Source organism: Eretmochelys imbricata, chromosome 7 (assembly GCF_965152235.1).
Source record: "Eretmochelys imbricata isolate rEreImb1 chromosome 7, rEreImb1.hap1, whole genome shotgun sequence".
Lineage (NCBI taxonomy): Eukaryota > Metazoa > Chordata > Testudines > Cheloniidae > Eretmochelys > Eretmochelys imbricata.
In genome coordinates this window covers 102,880,013-102,897,243 of record NC_135578.1, presented here as the reverse complement: position 1 = coordinate 102,897,243, position 17,231 = coordinate 102,880,013, and the positions used below count along the sequence as shown (strand labels likewise).

The following is a 17,231-nucleotide window of genomic DNA, read 5'->3' as shown; positions in this document are numbered from 1 at the left end:
AATCTCATATTGGTACCTGCTTTGTGTTTTGTCAAATCTGCAGCGAAAGTGTTCTTAAAGCGAACAACAACATTTGCTGGGTCATCATCCGAGACCGCTATAATATGAAATACATGGCAGAATTTGAGCAAAACAGAGCAAGAGACATACTATTCTCCCCCAAGGAGTTCAGTCAAAATTTAATTAATGCATTTTTTTTAACTAGCATCATCAGCATGGAAGCATGTCCTTTGGAATGGTGGCTGAAGCATGAAGGAGCATATGAATGTTTAGCATATCTAGCATGTAAATACCTTGCAACGCCAGCTACAAAAGTGCCATGCGAACACGTGTTCTCACTTTCAGGTGACACTGTAAATAAGAAGCGGGCAGCATTATCTCCCATAAATGTAAGCAAACTTGTTTGTCTTAGCGATTGGCTGAATAAGAAATAGGACTGAGTGGACTTGTAGGCTCTAAAGTTTTACATTGTTTTGTTTTTGAATGCAGTTATGTAACAAAAAACTAAATTTGTAAGTTGCACTTTCATGATAAAGAGATTGCACTACAGTACTTGTATGAGGTGAACTGAAAAATACTATTTCTTTTATCATTTTTACAGTGCAAATATTTGTAATAAAAATATAAAGTGAGCACTGTATACTTTGTACTCTGTTTTGTAATTGAAATCAATATATTTGAAAATATAGAAAAACATCCAAAATATTTAATAAATTTCAATTGGTATTCTATTGTTTAACAGTACGATTAAAACTGCAATTAATTATGATTTGTTAATCGCAGTTAATTTTTTTGAATTAATTGAGTGAGTTAACTGCGATTAATCAACAACCCTATAATAAAGTCTAAGCATCCAATTCCCATTCAAGTACCTATCTTGGTCAGGGAGTGAAAGGAGACTAAAGAATCCTCCATAAAATGGATATACTGTAGTGAGAATCATCAGCAGCATACTAATTATAGGTATACTATGGGGTATTCTGGGCTATCATACACAATTAAATCTCCACAAGCATAGTTCTTGATGCAAGATGAGCAACTGGCACTGCACCTCTCTGAGTGAGCAGAGACTTTCTAGAGCAGCCTCATTCTCTTTTGCCTGGTCCCATAGGCATTTAAATAAAACCTCATGTTCAGTCATATCAAAGACTACTGAAATGGCTAATAAAATCAGCATGGATACTTGATACTGTCTATCACCAGAAGGAGACCAGTAAACAAAGATCTGAATGAAATCTCTATGTTTCAGCTAAAAATAGGATGAACCCCACAGGTTCAGAGCTGTGGATTCTACACATAAGTCTGGTGACCTATAGTGGGAGAGCTGCAGGATTGAACTACAGCAGGATTGAACCCTATAGCAATTGAGGAAATATTTGATATCAAATTCCCCTGATAAACTTCTTTAGTCACATTATTATCCTTACTGAGTTATTGCAAAAATTTAAAACTATTGATTTGTTTTATTTTAAAAATTTTAAACAAACTGAAGCAAAGAGAAATGAGGAACACTAGAAGACAAGGATGCAACAAATCTGCATGAGTGGGTAAAAATAATATAACAAAACTCAGCACTTAGCAAACAAGAGAATTATTTTCATGTAACAGATAAAAAATTAGAGAATTAGTCAAGCTGTTGTTTTCTATCTAATGCAAACACCATTACAAAAGGCAACAGGTGTTTCATATCATCTGCAAATGATACATTATCATCCAGAACTATGATTTTATGATATTCATAGTATTGCTCTTCCATTTTGTTCTTGTCCTTCCAAAGTACACAGGAGAATGTTTCCACAACGTGAATGTTTTATCACTGCAGCTATTGGCATGTTTACATTTCAACAGCAACAGCTCTATTATCACAGCTACCATATAGGTTGAGGGTACCAGGAGCATCTAAGGACTGTTTGTTATCATCATACAGAGTTTCTCAATGATGAATTTTCACAATCTCCCACTGTAATGTTTACTGGTTAATGCACAGAGGGTGTATGTGTTCCCTGCCCTCTGCTGGATGGAATGGCACACCTCCTCAAGTGTATGTGATCACATCTGCTCAAGTTACCTACCTGCAGTGTATATAAGCACCAATACACCATGCGATAGGTTACAAGTGCATATGGAAACTTGCATTTCTTTGCGCATCCAGGTCTGAGAGACAGAACAATCTTAGCACCAGTCTACACCTAAAACTTACGTTGACTTAGCTATATTGCTCAGTGGGGTATGAAAAATTCACACCCCATGAGACGTAGCTAAGCCAGCCTCAGCTCTCATCTAGACACTGCTAGGCTGACAGAAGAATTCTTCCATTGACCTAGCTACCACTTCTGGAGTGAGCAGATTTACTACAGTGAGAGAAAAACCTCTTCCATCGCTATAGCAAGTGTCTACGCTACAGCAGCAAAGCTGCAGGTGTGCCGCTGTAGTGCAACTATACCCTTAGTCACCATGCACCTTAGTTTATTCACCCGCAAAGGGAAGGCTGTAGGCCTCCTCTCTGTATTGTTTCATGGACAAAGAAGCAAGTTTGTTTCAGAGGGAAGGTGCAGTGTTACCACACTTCTGGGACCCGGGAGAGATCAGTGAGCGGCTGTGCCCCCAAAGGCACCACTTTTCCCTGAGCTCCCCACGGGTCAACATGGTTCCACATCATCACTAAGGCAGGCCAACAGCTCCAGTTCACAATTTGATGTAAGCCCTAGTACTAATACAGCTAATAGACCCTTTCCTTTAGCCCAAGTGATAGGAACTTCGGTGCCAGAAACACAGGTTCCAGAGTTCTATTTCCACTAATAACTATGAAGTCTTGGCAGGCATGGAGTCATTACATTTCACGAGGGAGAGACACCAATTCTACTTGTGTTATAGTCCAGTGCTTAAAGTAGCTTGAGATGGTGTCATTGTGTTCTCTATGCTAAATGATGCACCCTCACCAGTGTAAAGCAAGGTAAAGTTTGCATGCTTCATGTACTGAAAATTAATCTCTTTTACAAATAAAATAAATTGAGGTGAGTAGTGCTGTTCCACTGGTAGCACATCTCTACAATAAATCATGTGCTTCTTGTATTTTGTTACTGACACATCTAATATATGGTTCCATTTTTATTTTTTGTACTTTTAAAAACAAAAAAGGACATTCTGTAAACTCTAATTTAATCATAATACTTTAAGGCATTTAAACACATCACTAAAAAACCATGCCGCTCAAATTACATTGCACAACAGCCACATAAGACAGTCAGTTATTTCCTGGTAAAACATGGGCCCTCTGCTATAATCCTTACTGATGTGAGTAACTCTGTTGAAGACAATAGTGTCTACTTATTTGCATACTCCTGTGAGTAAGAGTTGCAAGGTCACACCCCATATTTGTGTAGCCCTGTCTACATATCCTTATTTTCCCCACTTTTTGCATAAAATTTACCTAGCAATTTGCCTTAGTATATTGCCTTAATACATGCTCTTTTCAACTCTTATAAATATGATTCTTCTGGACATGAAATAAAAAGATTGTTTTCTTCACTTTGACAGTTATCGCAATGTACATCAAAAGCAGAATATACACCAAAACAATCAATATTTTCACAAGACAGTTAACAACATTTTGGCCTCACATCTTAGACACTGATTATTTATTTCCAATTCTTTTTATGATGAAAAATTCTACTTAGTCAGTTGACTTGTGAATTCTATTGGAATCGTGTAAATACTAAGATTTTTTTCATTGCTCAATCAAGACTATGGAAAATTTTACAGTTGTAGTGGTGTTGACTAACAAATAAAAACTTTCAGATGCTTTTCTTCCTTACGCTAATGGAAACAGACACCAAACACTGCTTCCCCACTGTTATGTGTTTTACATGCACAGCATCTGTCATTTCTTTATTTAGAAAAATAAGATTCATTACTAACTTTGCTTTCAACTAATTTATGCTACATCAGTATAGTTTATGTAACCTATAAGAATGTTACACTGTTCTCTATTTCTATGCCCAGATCAATCAAAAATGTGTTTTACTGCACAAAGCAGCAACAATACAAAGTGTACATAAATATGCAACTTAAAGCAGAGAACCAAAATACCTTCTGCAGAGTACTATTCAGATTTCTTTTGGCCTTTCTAGTTTGATACTATGTTGCATTAGTCTTTCTTTTGCTTGCAAGAAACCAGATATTGGATCAAAGATTTATTTCTTTGTTTAAATCTTATTAGGATTTGATTGTCAGGGAATATTTATTTAATAATGCAGACCAATTTTTAGAAGTTTTGATTTTAACTTTTAAAGGCAATTGCTGTTACATCTTTTCTAGGGTTAAAACAATGTGCAGAATTGTGTGTCATCAGTATTATCATTTGTATGCTTTTTAAAATCTATTTTGAAATTAAAAAAAGGCAAGCTATTCAATATTCCTTTGCAAGACACAGAAAAACATTGCACGTTACATTTGCCATGAAATATAAAACAGTTTCCAACTAATTTGGAAAAGCTCAACTTGTACAAACTTACCAAAGCAACATTCTTTCTCCAAAGAAGAGTTGTTTATGGTAAAGTAAATTTGAGACACAAAAGGCTTCATTTCCTGGGTCCATTTTGCATAAGGTTTAGCTTTTAAATCCATCTGAATGTGTTCTGTACAGTTCAGGAACATGGGTTTCCTTTCTCCAGAAGGCATACTTGGGATCTCTAGTCTGTTTCAGTTGAAATGTTTTATGGCCTTGTTCTGACTAGGCCAGCGGCCACTTGTTGCAATGGTAACAGGAAAAGCCAGGATCTGCCTTCTCAGTCCTGACAGGCATGAATAATTAATGTATTTTCACCTCCCATCATTAGCATTCCATTCAAGCAACACAAATGAAGCGATTCATTTCTTCTTTTGTCTTCAGAAAAAGCTCACTGGATTAATGAGGGTTATCTGTGAAGATAAAACCTGGATCTGCTGATTTATTTAGTCTGATTAGTTAGTATTTGTGTCTCTAAATGCAGGCTTTATTGACAATAATACATTGTCAATGCTTTTCCAACCTTATTCAGGCAGGCACTGTTACATGCAGCTACAGCAACAATATCTGGCTGCAGCACATGAATGTTTCATTTTCTTGATGTTAATATTTAAACTGGTGTTCTTTGTTTCTGAGTGCCTTCTTGAGCAAAATTAAGAACAGATCTAGAGGCATAATGCTTGCACATGTTTCTCTAATGATCTCTTGGTTTGTTAGATAACACTTGTTTTCAAAATCTTCCCGTTATCAATAGAAATGAGTGAAAAAAATTGCAAAGAAAAATATCAGCTTTCAACAAGTGATATTTTGGAGGTCATTTATTCCATTTTGACAATTTCATTTTCATCTAAAATTTCAATGATAAAATAATACTAACATTGATGTTTGTCAATCATTCCAGTAAACAAGAGAAGTTACCTATCACTGCTCTCTGGGTCCTGTTCAAGAGATTGATTAGGGAAATTGCAATGTAATCCATCTACTTCACCTATATAATATATGTGGGTCAGCAGCAGCTTCTGCATTATTGTGTTTGAAAGCTGCAGAGATGCTGAGTAGCATCAGCATTAAGATATGACCCCTATACCCATTGCTGTGAGGACGTCATCTTTTACGGCCACTAGTGCTGTTGACAGTTCAATAGCTAATTCTTTACATTGCATCTATTGTATTATTGTCAATACATTATTCATTCAGACTGGTACCTTCTCTACAAAATCAAAGCAAAACACACACATAGCCTTCCTGATACTTTAAACAACAAGGATGACACAGGATTAACCTATGGTATATTCACAAATGTTTTCCTTCCTATTAGACGTATTGGAGCATGAGCTTTCGTGGGTGGATACCCACTTCGTTGGATGCATGTAGCCTACATGCATCCGACAAAGTGGGTATTCACCCACGAAAGCTCATGCTCCAATTCGTCTGTTAGTCTATAAGGTGCCACAGGACTCTTTGCCACTTTTAAAGATCCAGACTAACACGGCTACCCCTCTGAAGCTTCCTTCCTATCAGAAATCATATTAGCAATCTAAAGGAGTTTGTAGGTAAAATCTCATGGGAAGCAAGTCTAAGGGGGAAAACAGTTCAAGAGAGTTAGCAGTTTTTCAAAGAGACATTATTAAGGGCACAAGAGCAAACTATCCCACTGTGTAGGAAAGATGGACAGTATGGCAAGAGACCACCCTGTCTTAGCCAGGAGATCTTCAATGGTCTGAAACTCAAAAAGGAGCTCTACAAAAAGTGGAAACTAGGTCAAATTTCACAGGATGAATATACACAATTAACATAAGTACGTAGGAATAAAATTTGAAAGGCCAAGGCAAAAAATGAGATTCAACTAACTAGAGACATAAAGGGTAACAAGAAAATATTCTATAATTACACTGGAAACAAGAGGAAGACCAAGGACAGAGCGGGCCCATTATTTAATGAGGGGGAACAATAACAGAAAATGTGGAAATGGCAGAAGTGGTAAATGACTTTTTGTTCTAGTTTTCACCAAAAAGGTGAATAGCAATTGGACATCTAACATAGTGAATGCTAGTGAAAATGAGGTCTGATCAGCGGCTAAAATAGGGAAAGAACAAATTAAAAATTACTTAGACAAGTTAGATGTCTTCAAGGCACCAGTGCCTGATGGAATACATCCTAGAATACTCCAGGAGCTGACTGAGGAGGTATCTGAGCCATTAGCAATTACCTTCGAAAAGTTATGGAAGATGGGAGAGATTCCATAGGACTGGAAATGGGCAAATATAGTGCCCGTCTATAAAAAGGAAAATAAGGACAATGTAGGGAATTACAGACCAATCAGTTTAACTTCAGAACCCGGAAAGATAATGGAGTAAATAATTAAGCAATCAATTTGCAAACTCTTAGAAAATAATAAGGTGATAAGTAACAGTCAGCATGGATTTGTCATGAACAAATCACATCAAACCAACTTAATAGCTTTCTTCAACAGGATAACAAGCCTTATGGATAGGTATGAAGGTTTGGTAGATTTGGTATATCTTGACTTGAGTGAGGCTTTTGATACTATCTCAGATGACCTGGTCATAAACAAACTAGAGAAATACAACCTACATGGAGCTACTATAAGGTGGGTGCATAAATGAGTGGAAAACCATTCCCAGAGAGTAGTTATCAGTGGTTCACAGTCATGCTGGAAGGGCATTACGAGTGGGGTCCCACAGGGATCAGTTCTGGGTCCGATTCGGTTCAATATCTTCATCAGCGATTTAGAAAATGGCAGAAAGAGTACAATTATAAAGTGTGCGGACAATACCAAGCTGGGAGGGGTTGGAGGTGCTATGGAGGATAGAATTAAAATTCAAAATGATCTGGACAAACTGGAGAAATGGTCTGAAGTAAATAGGATGAAATTCAATATGGACAAATGCAAAGTACTCCACTTAGGAAGGAACAATCAGTTGCACACATACAAAATGGAAATGACTGCCTAGGAAGGAGTACTGCGGAAAGGGATCTGGGGGTCAATAGTGGATCACAAGCTAAATATGAGTGAACAGTGTAACACTATTGCAAAAAAAGCAAACATCATTCTGGGATATATTGTGTTGTAAGCAAGACATGAGAAGTAATTCTTCTGCTCTACTCCGTGTTGATTAGGCCGCAACTGGAATATTGTTTCCAGTTCTGGGTGCCACGTTTCAGGAAAGATGTGGACAAACCGGAGAAAGTCCAGAGAAGAGCAACAAAAATGATTAAAGGTCTAGAAACCATGACCTATTAGGGAAGATTGAAAAAACTGGATTTGTTTAGTCTGGAGAGGAGAAGACTGAGGGGCGACATGATAACAGTTTTCAAGTACATAAAAGATTGTTACACGGAGGAGAGAGAAAAATGATTCTCCTTATCCTCTGAAGACAGGACAAGAAGCAATGGACTTAAATTTCAGCAAGACAGTTTAGGTTGGACATTAGGAAAACTTCTTAACTGTCAGGGTGGTTAAGCACTGGAATAAATTGCCTAGGAGGTTGTGGAATCTCCATGACTGGAGATTTTTAAAAGCAGGTTAGACAAACATCTGTCAGGCATGATCTAGATCCCCTACCACGAGTGCAGGGGACTGGACTGGATGACCTCTCGGGGTCCCTGCCAGTCCTACAGTTCTACGATTCTATACTGAAAAGATCACAAAAATGCTACCCCCTCCAAGGATTTCGCTAAGATCAAAGAGATAGTATTCAGTACAAAACAAAGATATGTACCGTTATACTGTATAGTTCATAAATTGTATTTGTACAAATGTATCAATCACCAAAATTCACATACTTCAGTTTTACCATATTAAAATTGTAACCCATATAGATATTTATTTCTAGAGTATATCTAGAACATATTAAGCGTGACGGGGCAAGGCCAGATGGCTACAGAAAAGTAGTGGGAGATAGAATATTAGCTCCAGGCTAAACAAATCCCTGGGACCAGGATAAGTGAAATGGCAGCTGCTCCAGGTCAATTAAGACACCTAGGGCCAATTAAGAACTTTCCAGAAGGCAGGGAGAACGCTAGGAAGCCAATCAGGGGCTGGCTGAAACTAATTAAAAGCCTCTCAGTTAGTGAGGTGGGTGTGCATGTCAGGAGCTGTGGGAGGAAGTTGCGCTGTTGGAGAGACTGAGTAGTACACACCATATCGGGCACAAGGAAGGAGGCCCTGAGGTCAGGGTGAAGTGGAGCTTGAGGAAGTGAGGGCTGCTGTGGGGGAAGTAGCCCAGGGAATTGTACATGTCATGTTTCTAAAAGGTCAGCTACCACAGCTGATACTATTAGGGTCCCTGGGCTGGAGCCCGGAGTAGAGGGTGGGCCCAGGTTCCCCCCCACTTTGCCCCCTGATTAATCACTGAGACTGGGAGACAATAGAGACTGTGCAAGGAAGGATAACTTCTCCTCACCTCCCTTGCTGGCTTATGATTAAAATGGCTCAGTAGACTGTGACCCTTGTCTCTAGAGAGAGAAGGGTTACGTGGAGGGTCACAGCGAGCCTCAGAGGCTCGCGAAATCTGCCAGGAAACGTGGGACCCACGGAGGCGAGGATGGAGCTTTGTCACATAAGTTATAGCATAGAATTTGAAATGGTTTGTACATGTTCCAGATTTTTCATAGTTGAATATATATTTTATATACTAGTACCTAGAGAAAATATATTTTGTGTTTATGGAGAGAAAGGGTGATCATTTAACTACAGAACAGGTTTGGGAGTGAGGAGATCTGGGACCAAATGTCTACTGGTATCTCCAAAGTAGCTATCACTATAGTATCTAGTTGCTGCAGTTCAATTGCAGAAAATCAGTGAGTCAGTCAGTCAATCAATCAATTCTCCATCCTACCCTCTTGTTTACCCATCATTGCTATCTGTCTTTCAACGTGTGGCCTGTTTTTTATCCCTTACTTCGCTGGTTCTTTGACAAAGCCATAGACTTCATTGTTGAAAAAGCCCTACCAACAGTTCCCTCAGGTCTCTGACTAAGTGAGCTTCAGAATAACAAACTAGCTGATTATAGATATTGCGATGAGTTGTGGTAGTGAGATAGTACAGGCGTATCCCTTTAAGGCTTTGTAGATCAGTAGCAGTGCAAAGCCTTGATTTACAATGGAGTTATTCATTCTACTCGGAAAGCAACCGATGAAGTGAGCTGTAGCTCACGAAAGCTTATGCTCAAATAAATTTGTTAGTCTCTAAGGTGCCACAAGTACTCCTTTTCTTTTTGCGAATACAGACTAATACGGTTGCTACTCTGAAACCTGTCATTCTACTGTGACACTGTTTCCCATTTGTATTTTTAAAATTCCAGAAAAAACAAAGTATTTTTAAAGTGTCAAGCTGTGAAACAAATGACAAAAGCTAGAAAATTCAAAGATAATGCTGATTCCTTAACTCGAGCCATTAACTCAGGAGCAGGTCTTAAGCCTAGAATGGCAGCATTTAATGGAACTTCCAAGCTTTTGTTGGTTTGTATCTTGCCTAAACATTCTGAACATTTAGGAGGCACATATTGATACATTATTTTGTAAGCTGGTGGGCACATACACCACCCAAGGAAGGTAAGATAAAGCCCAAACTGTAGTTCAGTCCAAGGCTCTTTGCTCACATCTGGTTTACTACAAAAGGATTCAAAGAAAGAGCAAAGAAACTCAGAATACTTGATTCTAGCCAGCAGAGGTATTTCCATCTTTTTCCAGACTAGGAAAGGAGAGCACACACCCTCCCGGGGTGTCCTACCTGGTCCCCATGGAGGGGCTTCCTTCAGGGTCTTACCTGAACACTCAACTTCACAAGACCGAGTCAACAGTATTCCTTTATAGAGTTTCCATCAGGCAGACACATGACTCAGTCAGCTCACTGCCATCATCCTGTGCCTATTCTGGAGACTACAGTTCCCACTGATCCCCATGCTTAAAGGGGCTGTTTTCCCACAACAAACTCACTGACTGTGCCTAGACTTACATATATAGATACACAAATTTTGCAGCAACAAGTTATTTACCCCTTAGAGTGAAAAGCCTCTTTTGGTTAGATGATAGATGGGTTTAGTAGCATCACCTTGGGGACTTGTACGATACTTCCTATTATAAGACTCTGTTTTCAATTGCTTCTAACTTTGCCAAACTTTAAGCCTTTGAGCTGAAGTTTTCCATGTCACGTGGCTGCCTCAGGTTGAATTTTTTGGGGGGAAATTTCAGCAAAACTGGCTCAGCTGTTTCTAAGAATGAGTTTAGCAAAAGATCCATCATTATGCCCAAGTTAAAAAATTCTGGAAACTATTTCCTTCAGAAGCTCTAGCGCCCCCCATGCTCTGGAGCAAGTACTTGAAATTGGCATGGAGTCACTGTTGTACCAGGTATGTGCCTTTTGCTCTCCATGGCAAAAGTCAGCCAAACTTTAGCCAAGTCATAAGCCTTTGAAAAAGTCAGTTCACATGTAGCCTGTAGAAACTTGCTGCAGATTTACAGCTAAAGTCCCTGAAGATTCCATCTGCAGAAGCAACCTTAATTCTGGAATTTCTTAACTTTTGAGTGATTGATTTTACAGACTTAATAATGTTCTTTTAACATGTGTTTTTTCTGTGTAATATGTTTATAGGCACTTTCAAAAGAGCCATGAAGCAAGTAGCTTTGCCTACACATTAATACAATAAAACCCTTTGCATAGTAGTTTTTTGTGAAGAAAAAGATCATATGAATACACAAAATGCATTTGTCTTATTTCTGCTCCATTGTTTGAGACATATAATTACTGCATTGTATAAATCAGTACAATGAGAAAAAAATAACCTTAAGATACTTGCAAAGACAGACACAGATAGTTGCAGCAGTATAGATATTTGGGCTACAGATATAGTATGCTGGCTTATTTCTTCTATGCATTAAATAAAGCAACTAAATATTCACTTGGAGTATAATTAACCTTCTATCTTTCCTTTTTAGGAGAAGATTTTACAAGGTGCTGAGCATTTTCAGTTGCAATAGAAGTCAATGGGAGATGAGAGGACCCTGCACTTTCTACGCCACACTCATTTAGGCCACAGTCTGGTAACTGACTTTATGAGCACAGAGCCCTGCATCCATATCAAACCTCTTTGATTTCAGATGGTCTCTGCATGGATCCAGACTCGCTGTTTGTGGATCTGATTGTAGGAGTGGGGCACAAATTTCCATTTCCTATAAGTATCTAAAAGATGGTGCAGTTTCTCAAGTTGTCAACAGTTGAGCCAAAATTTTAGTAATTTTTCTGGCTTTACAATTTGGCATTTCTATTGCTGAAAAGTCATCAGCAACAATTTTACAGTAAAACATAAGTGGAAAGCTTTCACACACAAAAAGGGAGTTGAACCAAATGCCATTTGCCCTCAACAATTTAACTGCTATTGTCCCACAATATTCTCTCTGATTCTCCATGAAAACTACTTTTCTAAACTTCATTTAGATGTTTTCCCCCAAATTTCTTGGCTTTTTTCCCATTAGAGGAGTGCAAAAAAATCTGAAATTACAAAATATCTTTCTTTCATAATCTTGTAATTTAAAAATTGGCAGATTAGTTCATTTCAGTTTTGACTACCAATGATGTTCCCCTAGATCTTGCATAATACCGGTGAAATCCTGGCCCTACTGAAATCAGTCGGCATTTTGCCATTGACGTCATTGAGGACAGGATTTCACTCTAAATCTTTCTTGTTTGTTTCACCCACTTATTGCATCTGGTCTGTCATTTAGATTTTGAGGCCTCTGGGACAGGGACTGTCTCTCTGTTACATATATCTACAGTGCGTAGCTAGTACTATGGGGCGCTGATCCTTGTTTGAGGTTCCTAGATGCTACCTTAATACAAATAAATAATCATCTTAGCTGACAGACTTCATTGGAAAAAATAATATAACCTTAAGTATACTGCAGCATGAATGCTAATGTTATAACACAGCATTTGATATTAAAGGTTTGCAACCAGATTCACTAACATAGATCCCTATGGTCATGGAAAGTCCCATTGTTTCAATTGCAGGACTGGGACCTAAAAAGACATAAAAGCACCCTGGAAAGGTTCATATCAAAATTACAATAAATTATGTTAACAGAGAATCTCTTTATTCAGGCAGGGCCCTGGTGCAAAGGATATTTAAAACTTAGACCTGTATCCTTCCTAATTTTGAGGAATTAAAAATAGATGCAGTCTGTAAATTCTTCACCTTAATTTAGCAGAAAAGGGTATTTATGAATCATTTTCTGTATTACCAGGAATCTGTGACATAGAGATCAAGCTAAACAGAACAACTATTTCTATAAACAGACACGCCTACTGCTTAATGATTATGTTCAAGAGCAATTTGTACAAAGGAGAAGCATTTGCTTTTTGCATCATCTTAGTTCCCATAATAAACAGAAAAATACGTTGAGTCAATTTTATTGTTTAAACTGACAATGCACTTGAAATGGCCTGTACTTATTAAATTAGTTCTCTCCTGAAGACCTTACAATTTAACACGAGCTATTTCATTCCCTAGTAAATATTTGTTTTTAATTGTGCTCATAGCACTTAAATAAATATATACATAGCTGACAACACTGTACACCTAGCATAAATACTACAACCTCTGGACATGGGACACAGGTTGATCTTTGCAGCATCCCTGTGTTTATTAACAAACAATATTTGTTTACCCTCAACTTAAAATTTTAGTTTGCATTTACAGTGGAAACATGTCAACCAAGGAATGTTACCATAAAAAAATCTTAAACATGTAAATGAAAATTATGGGAATGGATATAAATGTACAATCTCTTCAATAAATGATCTTGTCTAATATATTGCCTGCCAAAGGCCCCTACTTCACAGTAACACTAAGAGCAGAGTTTGTGAAGAGAGAGGCCATGTCATCAAATGGCATAATTTGGTGTAGCTCCATAGAATTTAGTCCATAATCTTGCTCCTTCTTCCTGCACATCTCCTCTAAGATAGATCTCATCTTTCCTCTCCATCCACACAGCTAAAACCCTTGCCAGGCCCTCATAATCTTTTGTCTTGGCTACCACAACCTCCTCCTCTCTGACCTTGAGAAATCTCTTCCTGCCCCATTTATATCCTTGCGGCTACAATGGTTGTTTTTCTAGCTCCTCACTTAAACCACATCACTTCTCCATTGGTTCCCCCTTGTCTGCAGCATCAAACAAACTACTGGTCTTCACTTTAAAGGCCGTTCATGGCCTATTTCCACCTTTTCTATCATCTCTCCTATGCTACTGAAGTGTTGATTCCTCCATCCAGTCTGCCAACAGTGCCAGCGTTCATTGCCATATTTTCCAACAAACACCTTTGTTCTGTGTCTGAGGCCAGCCATTATGGCTGCATGGAACATTTGGCAAAGCCACCTAATTTTCTTCTTTCAAATCCTTCCTTAAAACTCACCTCTGCCATGACTCCTAAAATACACTTGACAATGGTAAGGCAACTAGTATCCTGTGACTGTTGCTTATCCCACTCATAGACTTTAAGGTCAGAAGGGACCATCGTGATCATCTAGTCTGACCTCCTGCATAGTGTTAAACACTGATCATCATAGTCTCACTGTTATCTTGTGCTCTCCTTGTCATATGGTTCTAGTCACCTGTTGTCTCAGTATTTACTTAGATTGTAAATTCTTTGGGGCAGGCACCATCTTATTATGCATTTGTACAGTACCTAGCACAACAAACCTGCTAAGTGCTACTACAATGCAAAGAATATTAATCATCTGTCCCAGGAACTTCACAGAACCACAAGTAGTAGCATTAGCAAGCTGTCTTTTAGTAATGTTCATACACTGTTCAATAAAACCAATTAGCTCGGGAGTACTAGGTCATCTCCTTGTCACTGCGTAACAAGGAGAGTGTATAATTTGATGCTGAAACGTGAAGTTTTTCCATTTAAAATCCACCTTTGGCATAATTCCACTCTAAAGCAGAGTTGGCTATTTTGGATGTCCCTGTTGAAATGCTGTGTGGCCAATACATCTGGTGTATATTCCAGGATATACGACGAGTGAGTGAGAGAGAGAAGCCATTCATGGCCTATTTCAAATACCTGGAATAGAGCCTCATTAAGGTTCTCTTCTTTATTTGTAATTTCCCATGACATAGCACCACAGTCAAGAATGAGACAACAGGAATCCTCTATGAGAGACCCTCAGGTTTAGAACTCACTGCTAGGCCCCTGGTCTGTCAGAGCCCAGTATGCCTTCTAGGAATAGTGAAAAGCACATCTTCCCCCACCCGACCAGCCCTATCTTTTTTATAAAGCTATTGTTTATGGACCATCTTTCTGAATTATTGTGATTTAGTTTATAGACTAAGCACCCAGATCACGAGGTGGTCATCTCTAGTTACATTTTAGAAATCGGAAGAAATAAATATGATTTGTGTTAAAGAACTCAGAAAATGAAAGTGTGCTAATAGAGTAGATCACTGAAATGTGATGCCACATTTTTAGGGCTAGATTCAGTTCTCATATATCAATATAAGTCAAGAGTAACTGACATCAGTGGAATTAAACTGGTGTATTTGAGATCAGAATCAGGTCTTAAAATGTTTGTAAAATTTGCCAGTTGATTCTAAAGAAATTGGCCTCTCCACAGCACTGATCAATAAATCTAGCTCATTCATTCAGAAACAGATGTACGTACACACACACCAACACGCAACTCCTCAGCCTGTGAAAGTCTGCCATTACTTCTGAAAAAATAACTATGTGGCAGCAAGCAAGACAGAGCAAGAGGAAAGTACCATGGGTGTCTTTTAAAATTTTCAATTGTCTTTGATAATTAAATAACCTTACCTCAGCATTTTCAGTTCTTCCTGTTCTTAGTTAGTTAATCATTAGATCTTCTAATAAATTTAAAAGAACAAAAAACAAAAACAAAAACTCAGTAAGCTAACATGATGTGCCTGAGCAACCTATTATGTTATTCTGTGGTTCTCAACTGGTTTACCATTGTGGGCCGCATCCAATACTACCTGTATGGCCCTGAGGATGTCACATGGGCTGCAGCTCTGTGCTGACTGGGCCACAAGCGGCCAACGGGCCACAGGTTGAGAATCACTGTTATTTATTTATGATTTATCTTTCTCTGTTGCATTTCCCCCAGTCAGTTTGGATTGTAAACTCTTCAAGATCCTGGAAGAAATCTTAGCCACATTGAAGCCAATGGCAAAATTCCCACAGACTTTAATGGGACCAGTATTTCATCCTGTCTTTGCTTGCCTTGTAAAGTACTATACATCTCTTTGGTGCATACTTAGATTGCTTTGTTATTTGCTGATATTGTGCTTTATGTTAAGTGAAATGTACAGGCATGACAACCTATATGACCAAGAACAATTGGCTACAAGGAGTAACTCCATCATTCACTGTATGAAGTTTCACAGTTCCCTTTGGCCATGATTCTATTTCCTAACTCTACTAATTACATTATTACCCTGATGCAAACTTATGAAAACTAACCTTCACTAAAAATGTATAGCCCTTTTGTCTGGTCAGCTGAGAAACCACTGACCTCTTCAAATAATTCAAAGGGGGGAATGCAACTAGGAGATAAAGGTTTGTCTGGTATTTCAAAGGATGCTAGGCAGGATGTAGCTTCCCAGGGAGTTCAAATGAATGAGAGGTCTGAGGTAAATTAAAACCTAAAACAGGTCACTTAGGCTGACTGACAAGATTATGTGCTAAGATTTAGGAAAACAATTAGAGGATAATGCAACTGCTATTCCCACTCCTATATGACTAATTTAGATGTCTGCATGGAGTGTGAGTGGAGGGTTCCACGTAATAAAAATAAAGCATGTGCAAATAATGCGGACGTCTCTCTATATTTTTCAAAGTCAAAGAAATTAGAGGTGCAAAAGACAGTTAGATCAAGCAGCCCCATCACCCAATACATATTACAATTTCAGTAGGTGTAATCAAGAACAGAATTTTGTCCCAGAAATTTAGGTCAGAAAATTAGATGTGATTGAACTGAATTTCTTGCCTGAACAATAATGGGGAGTGTGAATGGGGTACATTAGGCTTTCATCTCGTAGTGGGATGATAAGTGGCAGCAGTGACAGTGTGCCAAGTGTAAGTTGTGAGCTGCTGCCCATAATAGGAGAGCAAGGAGTGGAAGGGTCTCTAGTCACTAAGTAGTAGGCGCAGTAACAAGCAAATTTTTTCTGTGGGATAGAGGTGATTTATGGTAGATGGGGCTATGTGGTTAAGGATAGTGAGGCAGACTTAAGGAGGATGTAGGAAAGTTAGAAGTTCATTGGGGGTGGCTGAACTATACAGAGCACAGGTCAGAAAATTGTGTACAAAGGTGGATGTATAATTATACTATGAAATATTAACATGTGGCTCAGGAGTGGTCATACTTAAACTTAGTAGACTGGTGGTTATATTACAAAGCTTAGAAGCTTTGTTGCACTGCATTGGAGATTAATAACATCATAGTGCTGAATACAGAATTTAGGAGCTCTGTAACTTCTAATGGCTGCATCTTTGTGCACAGTCATTAAACTCTACAGTAGTCAACATAGAGCTCATAAAGCCCACAGACTGCACTTGTCGGCCTTGCAAATTCAGCAGGAATAAACACAGAATTAATGATCTACACAAACACTGACTAGAATTTAAAATATTGGTGGAAAATTAAGAAAGCAACAAATGAAAAAGGAACTCCAAAAAATA

At 38.3% G+C, this 17,231-nt stretch overlaps 1 protein-coding gene across 1 annotated transcript in view; it reads right to left on the bottom strand.

The window, feature by feature from the left end:
* Window positions 1-4,680, bottom strand: part of C7H10orf90 (chromosome 7 C10orf90 homolog) — a 100,585-nt gene extending 95,905 nt beyond the window's left edge. Inside the window, exon 1 of the mRNA XM_077823398.1 lies at window positions 4,515-4,680. Coding sequence (XP_077679524.1) covers window positions 4,515-4,680 — 166 coding nt within the window. The remainder of the gene's footprint in view (window positions 1-4,514) is intronic.
* Between the last annotated feature and the right edge of the window lie 12,551 nt (window positions 4,681-17,231).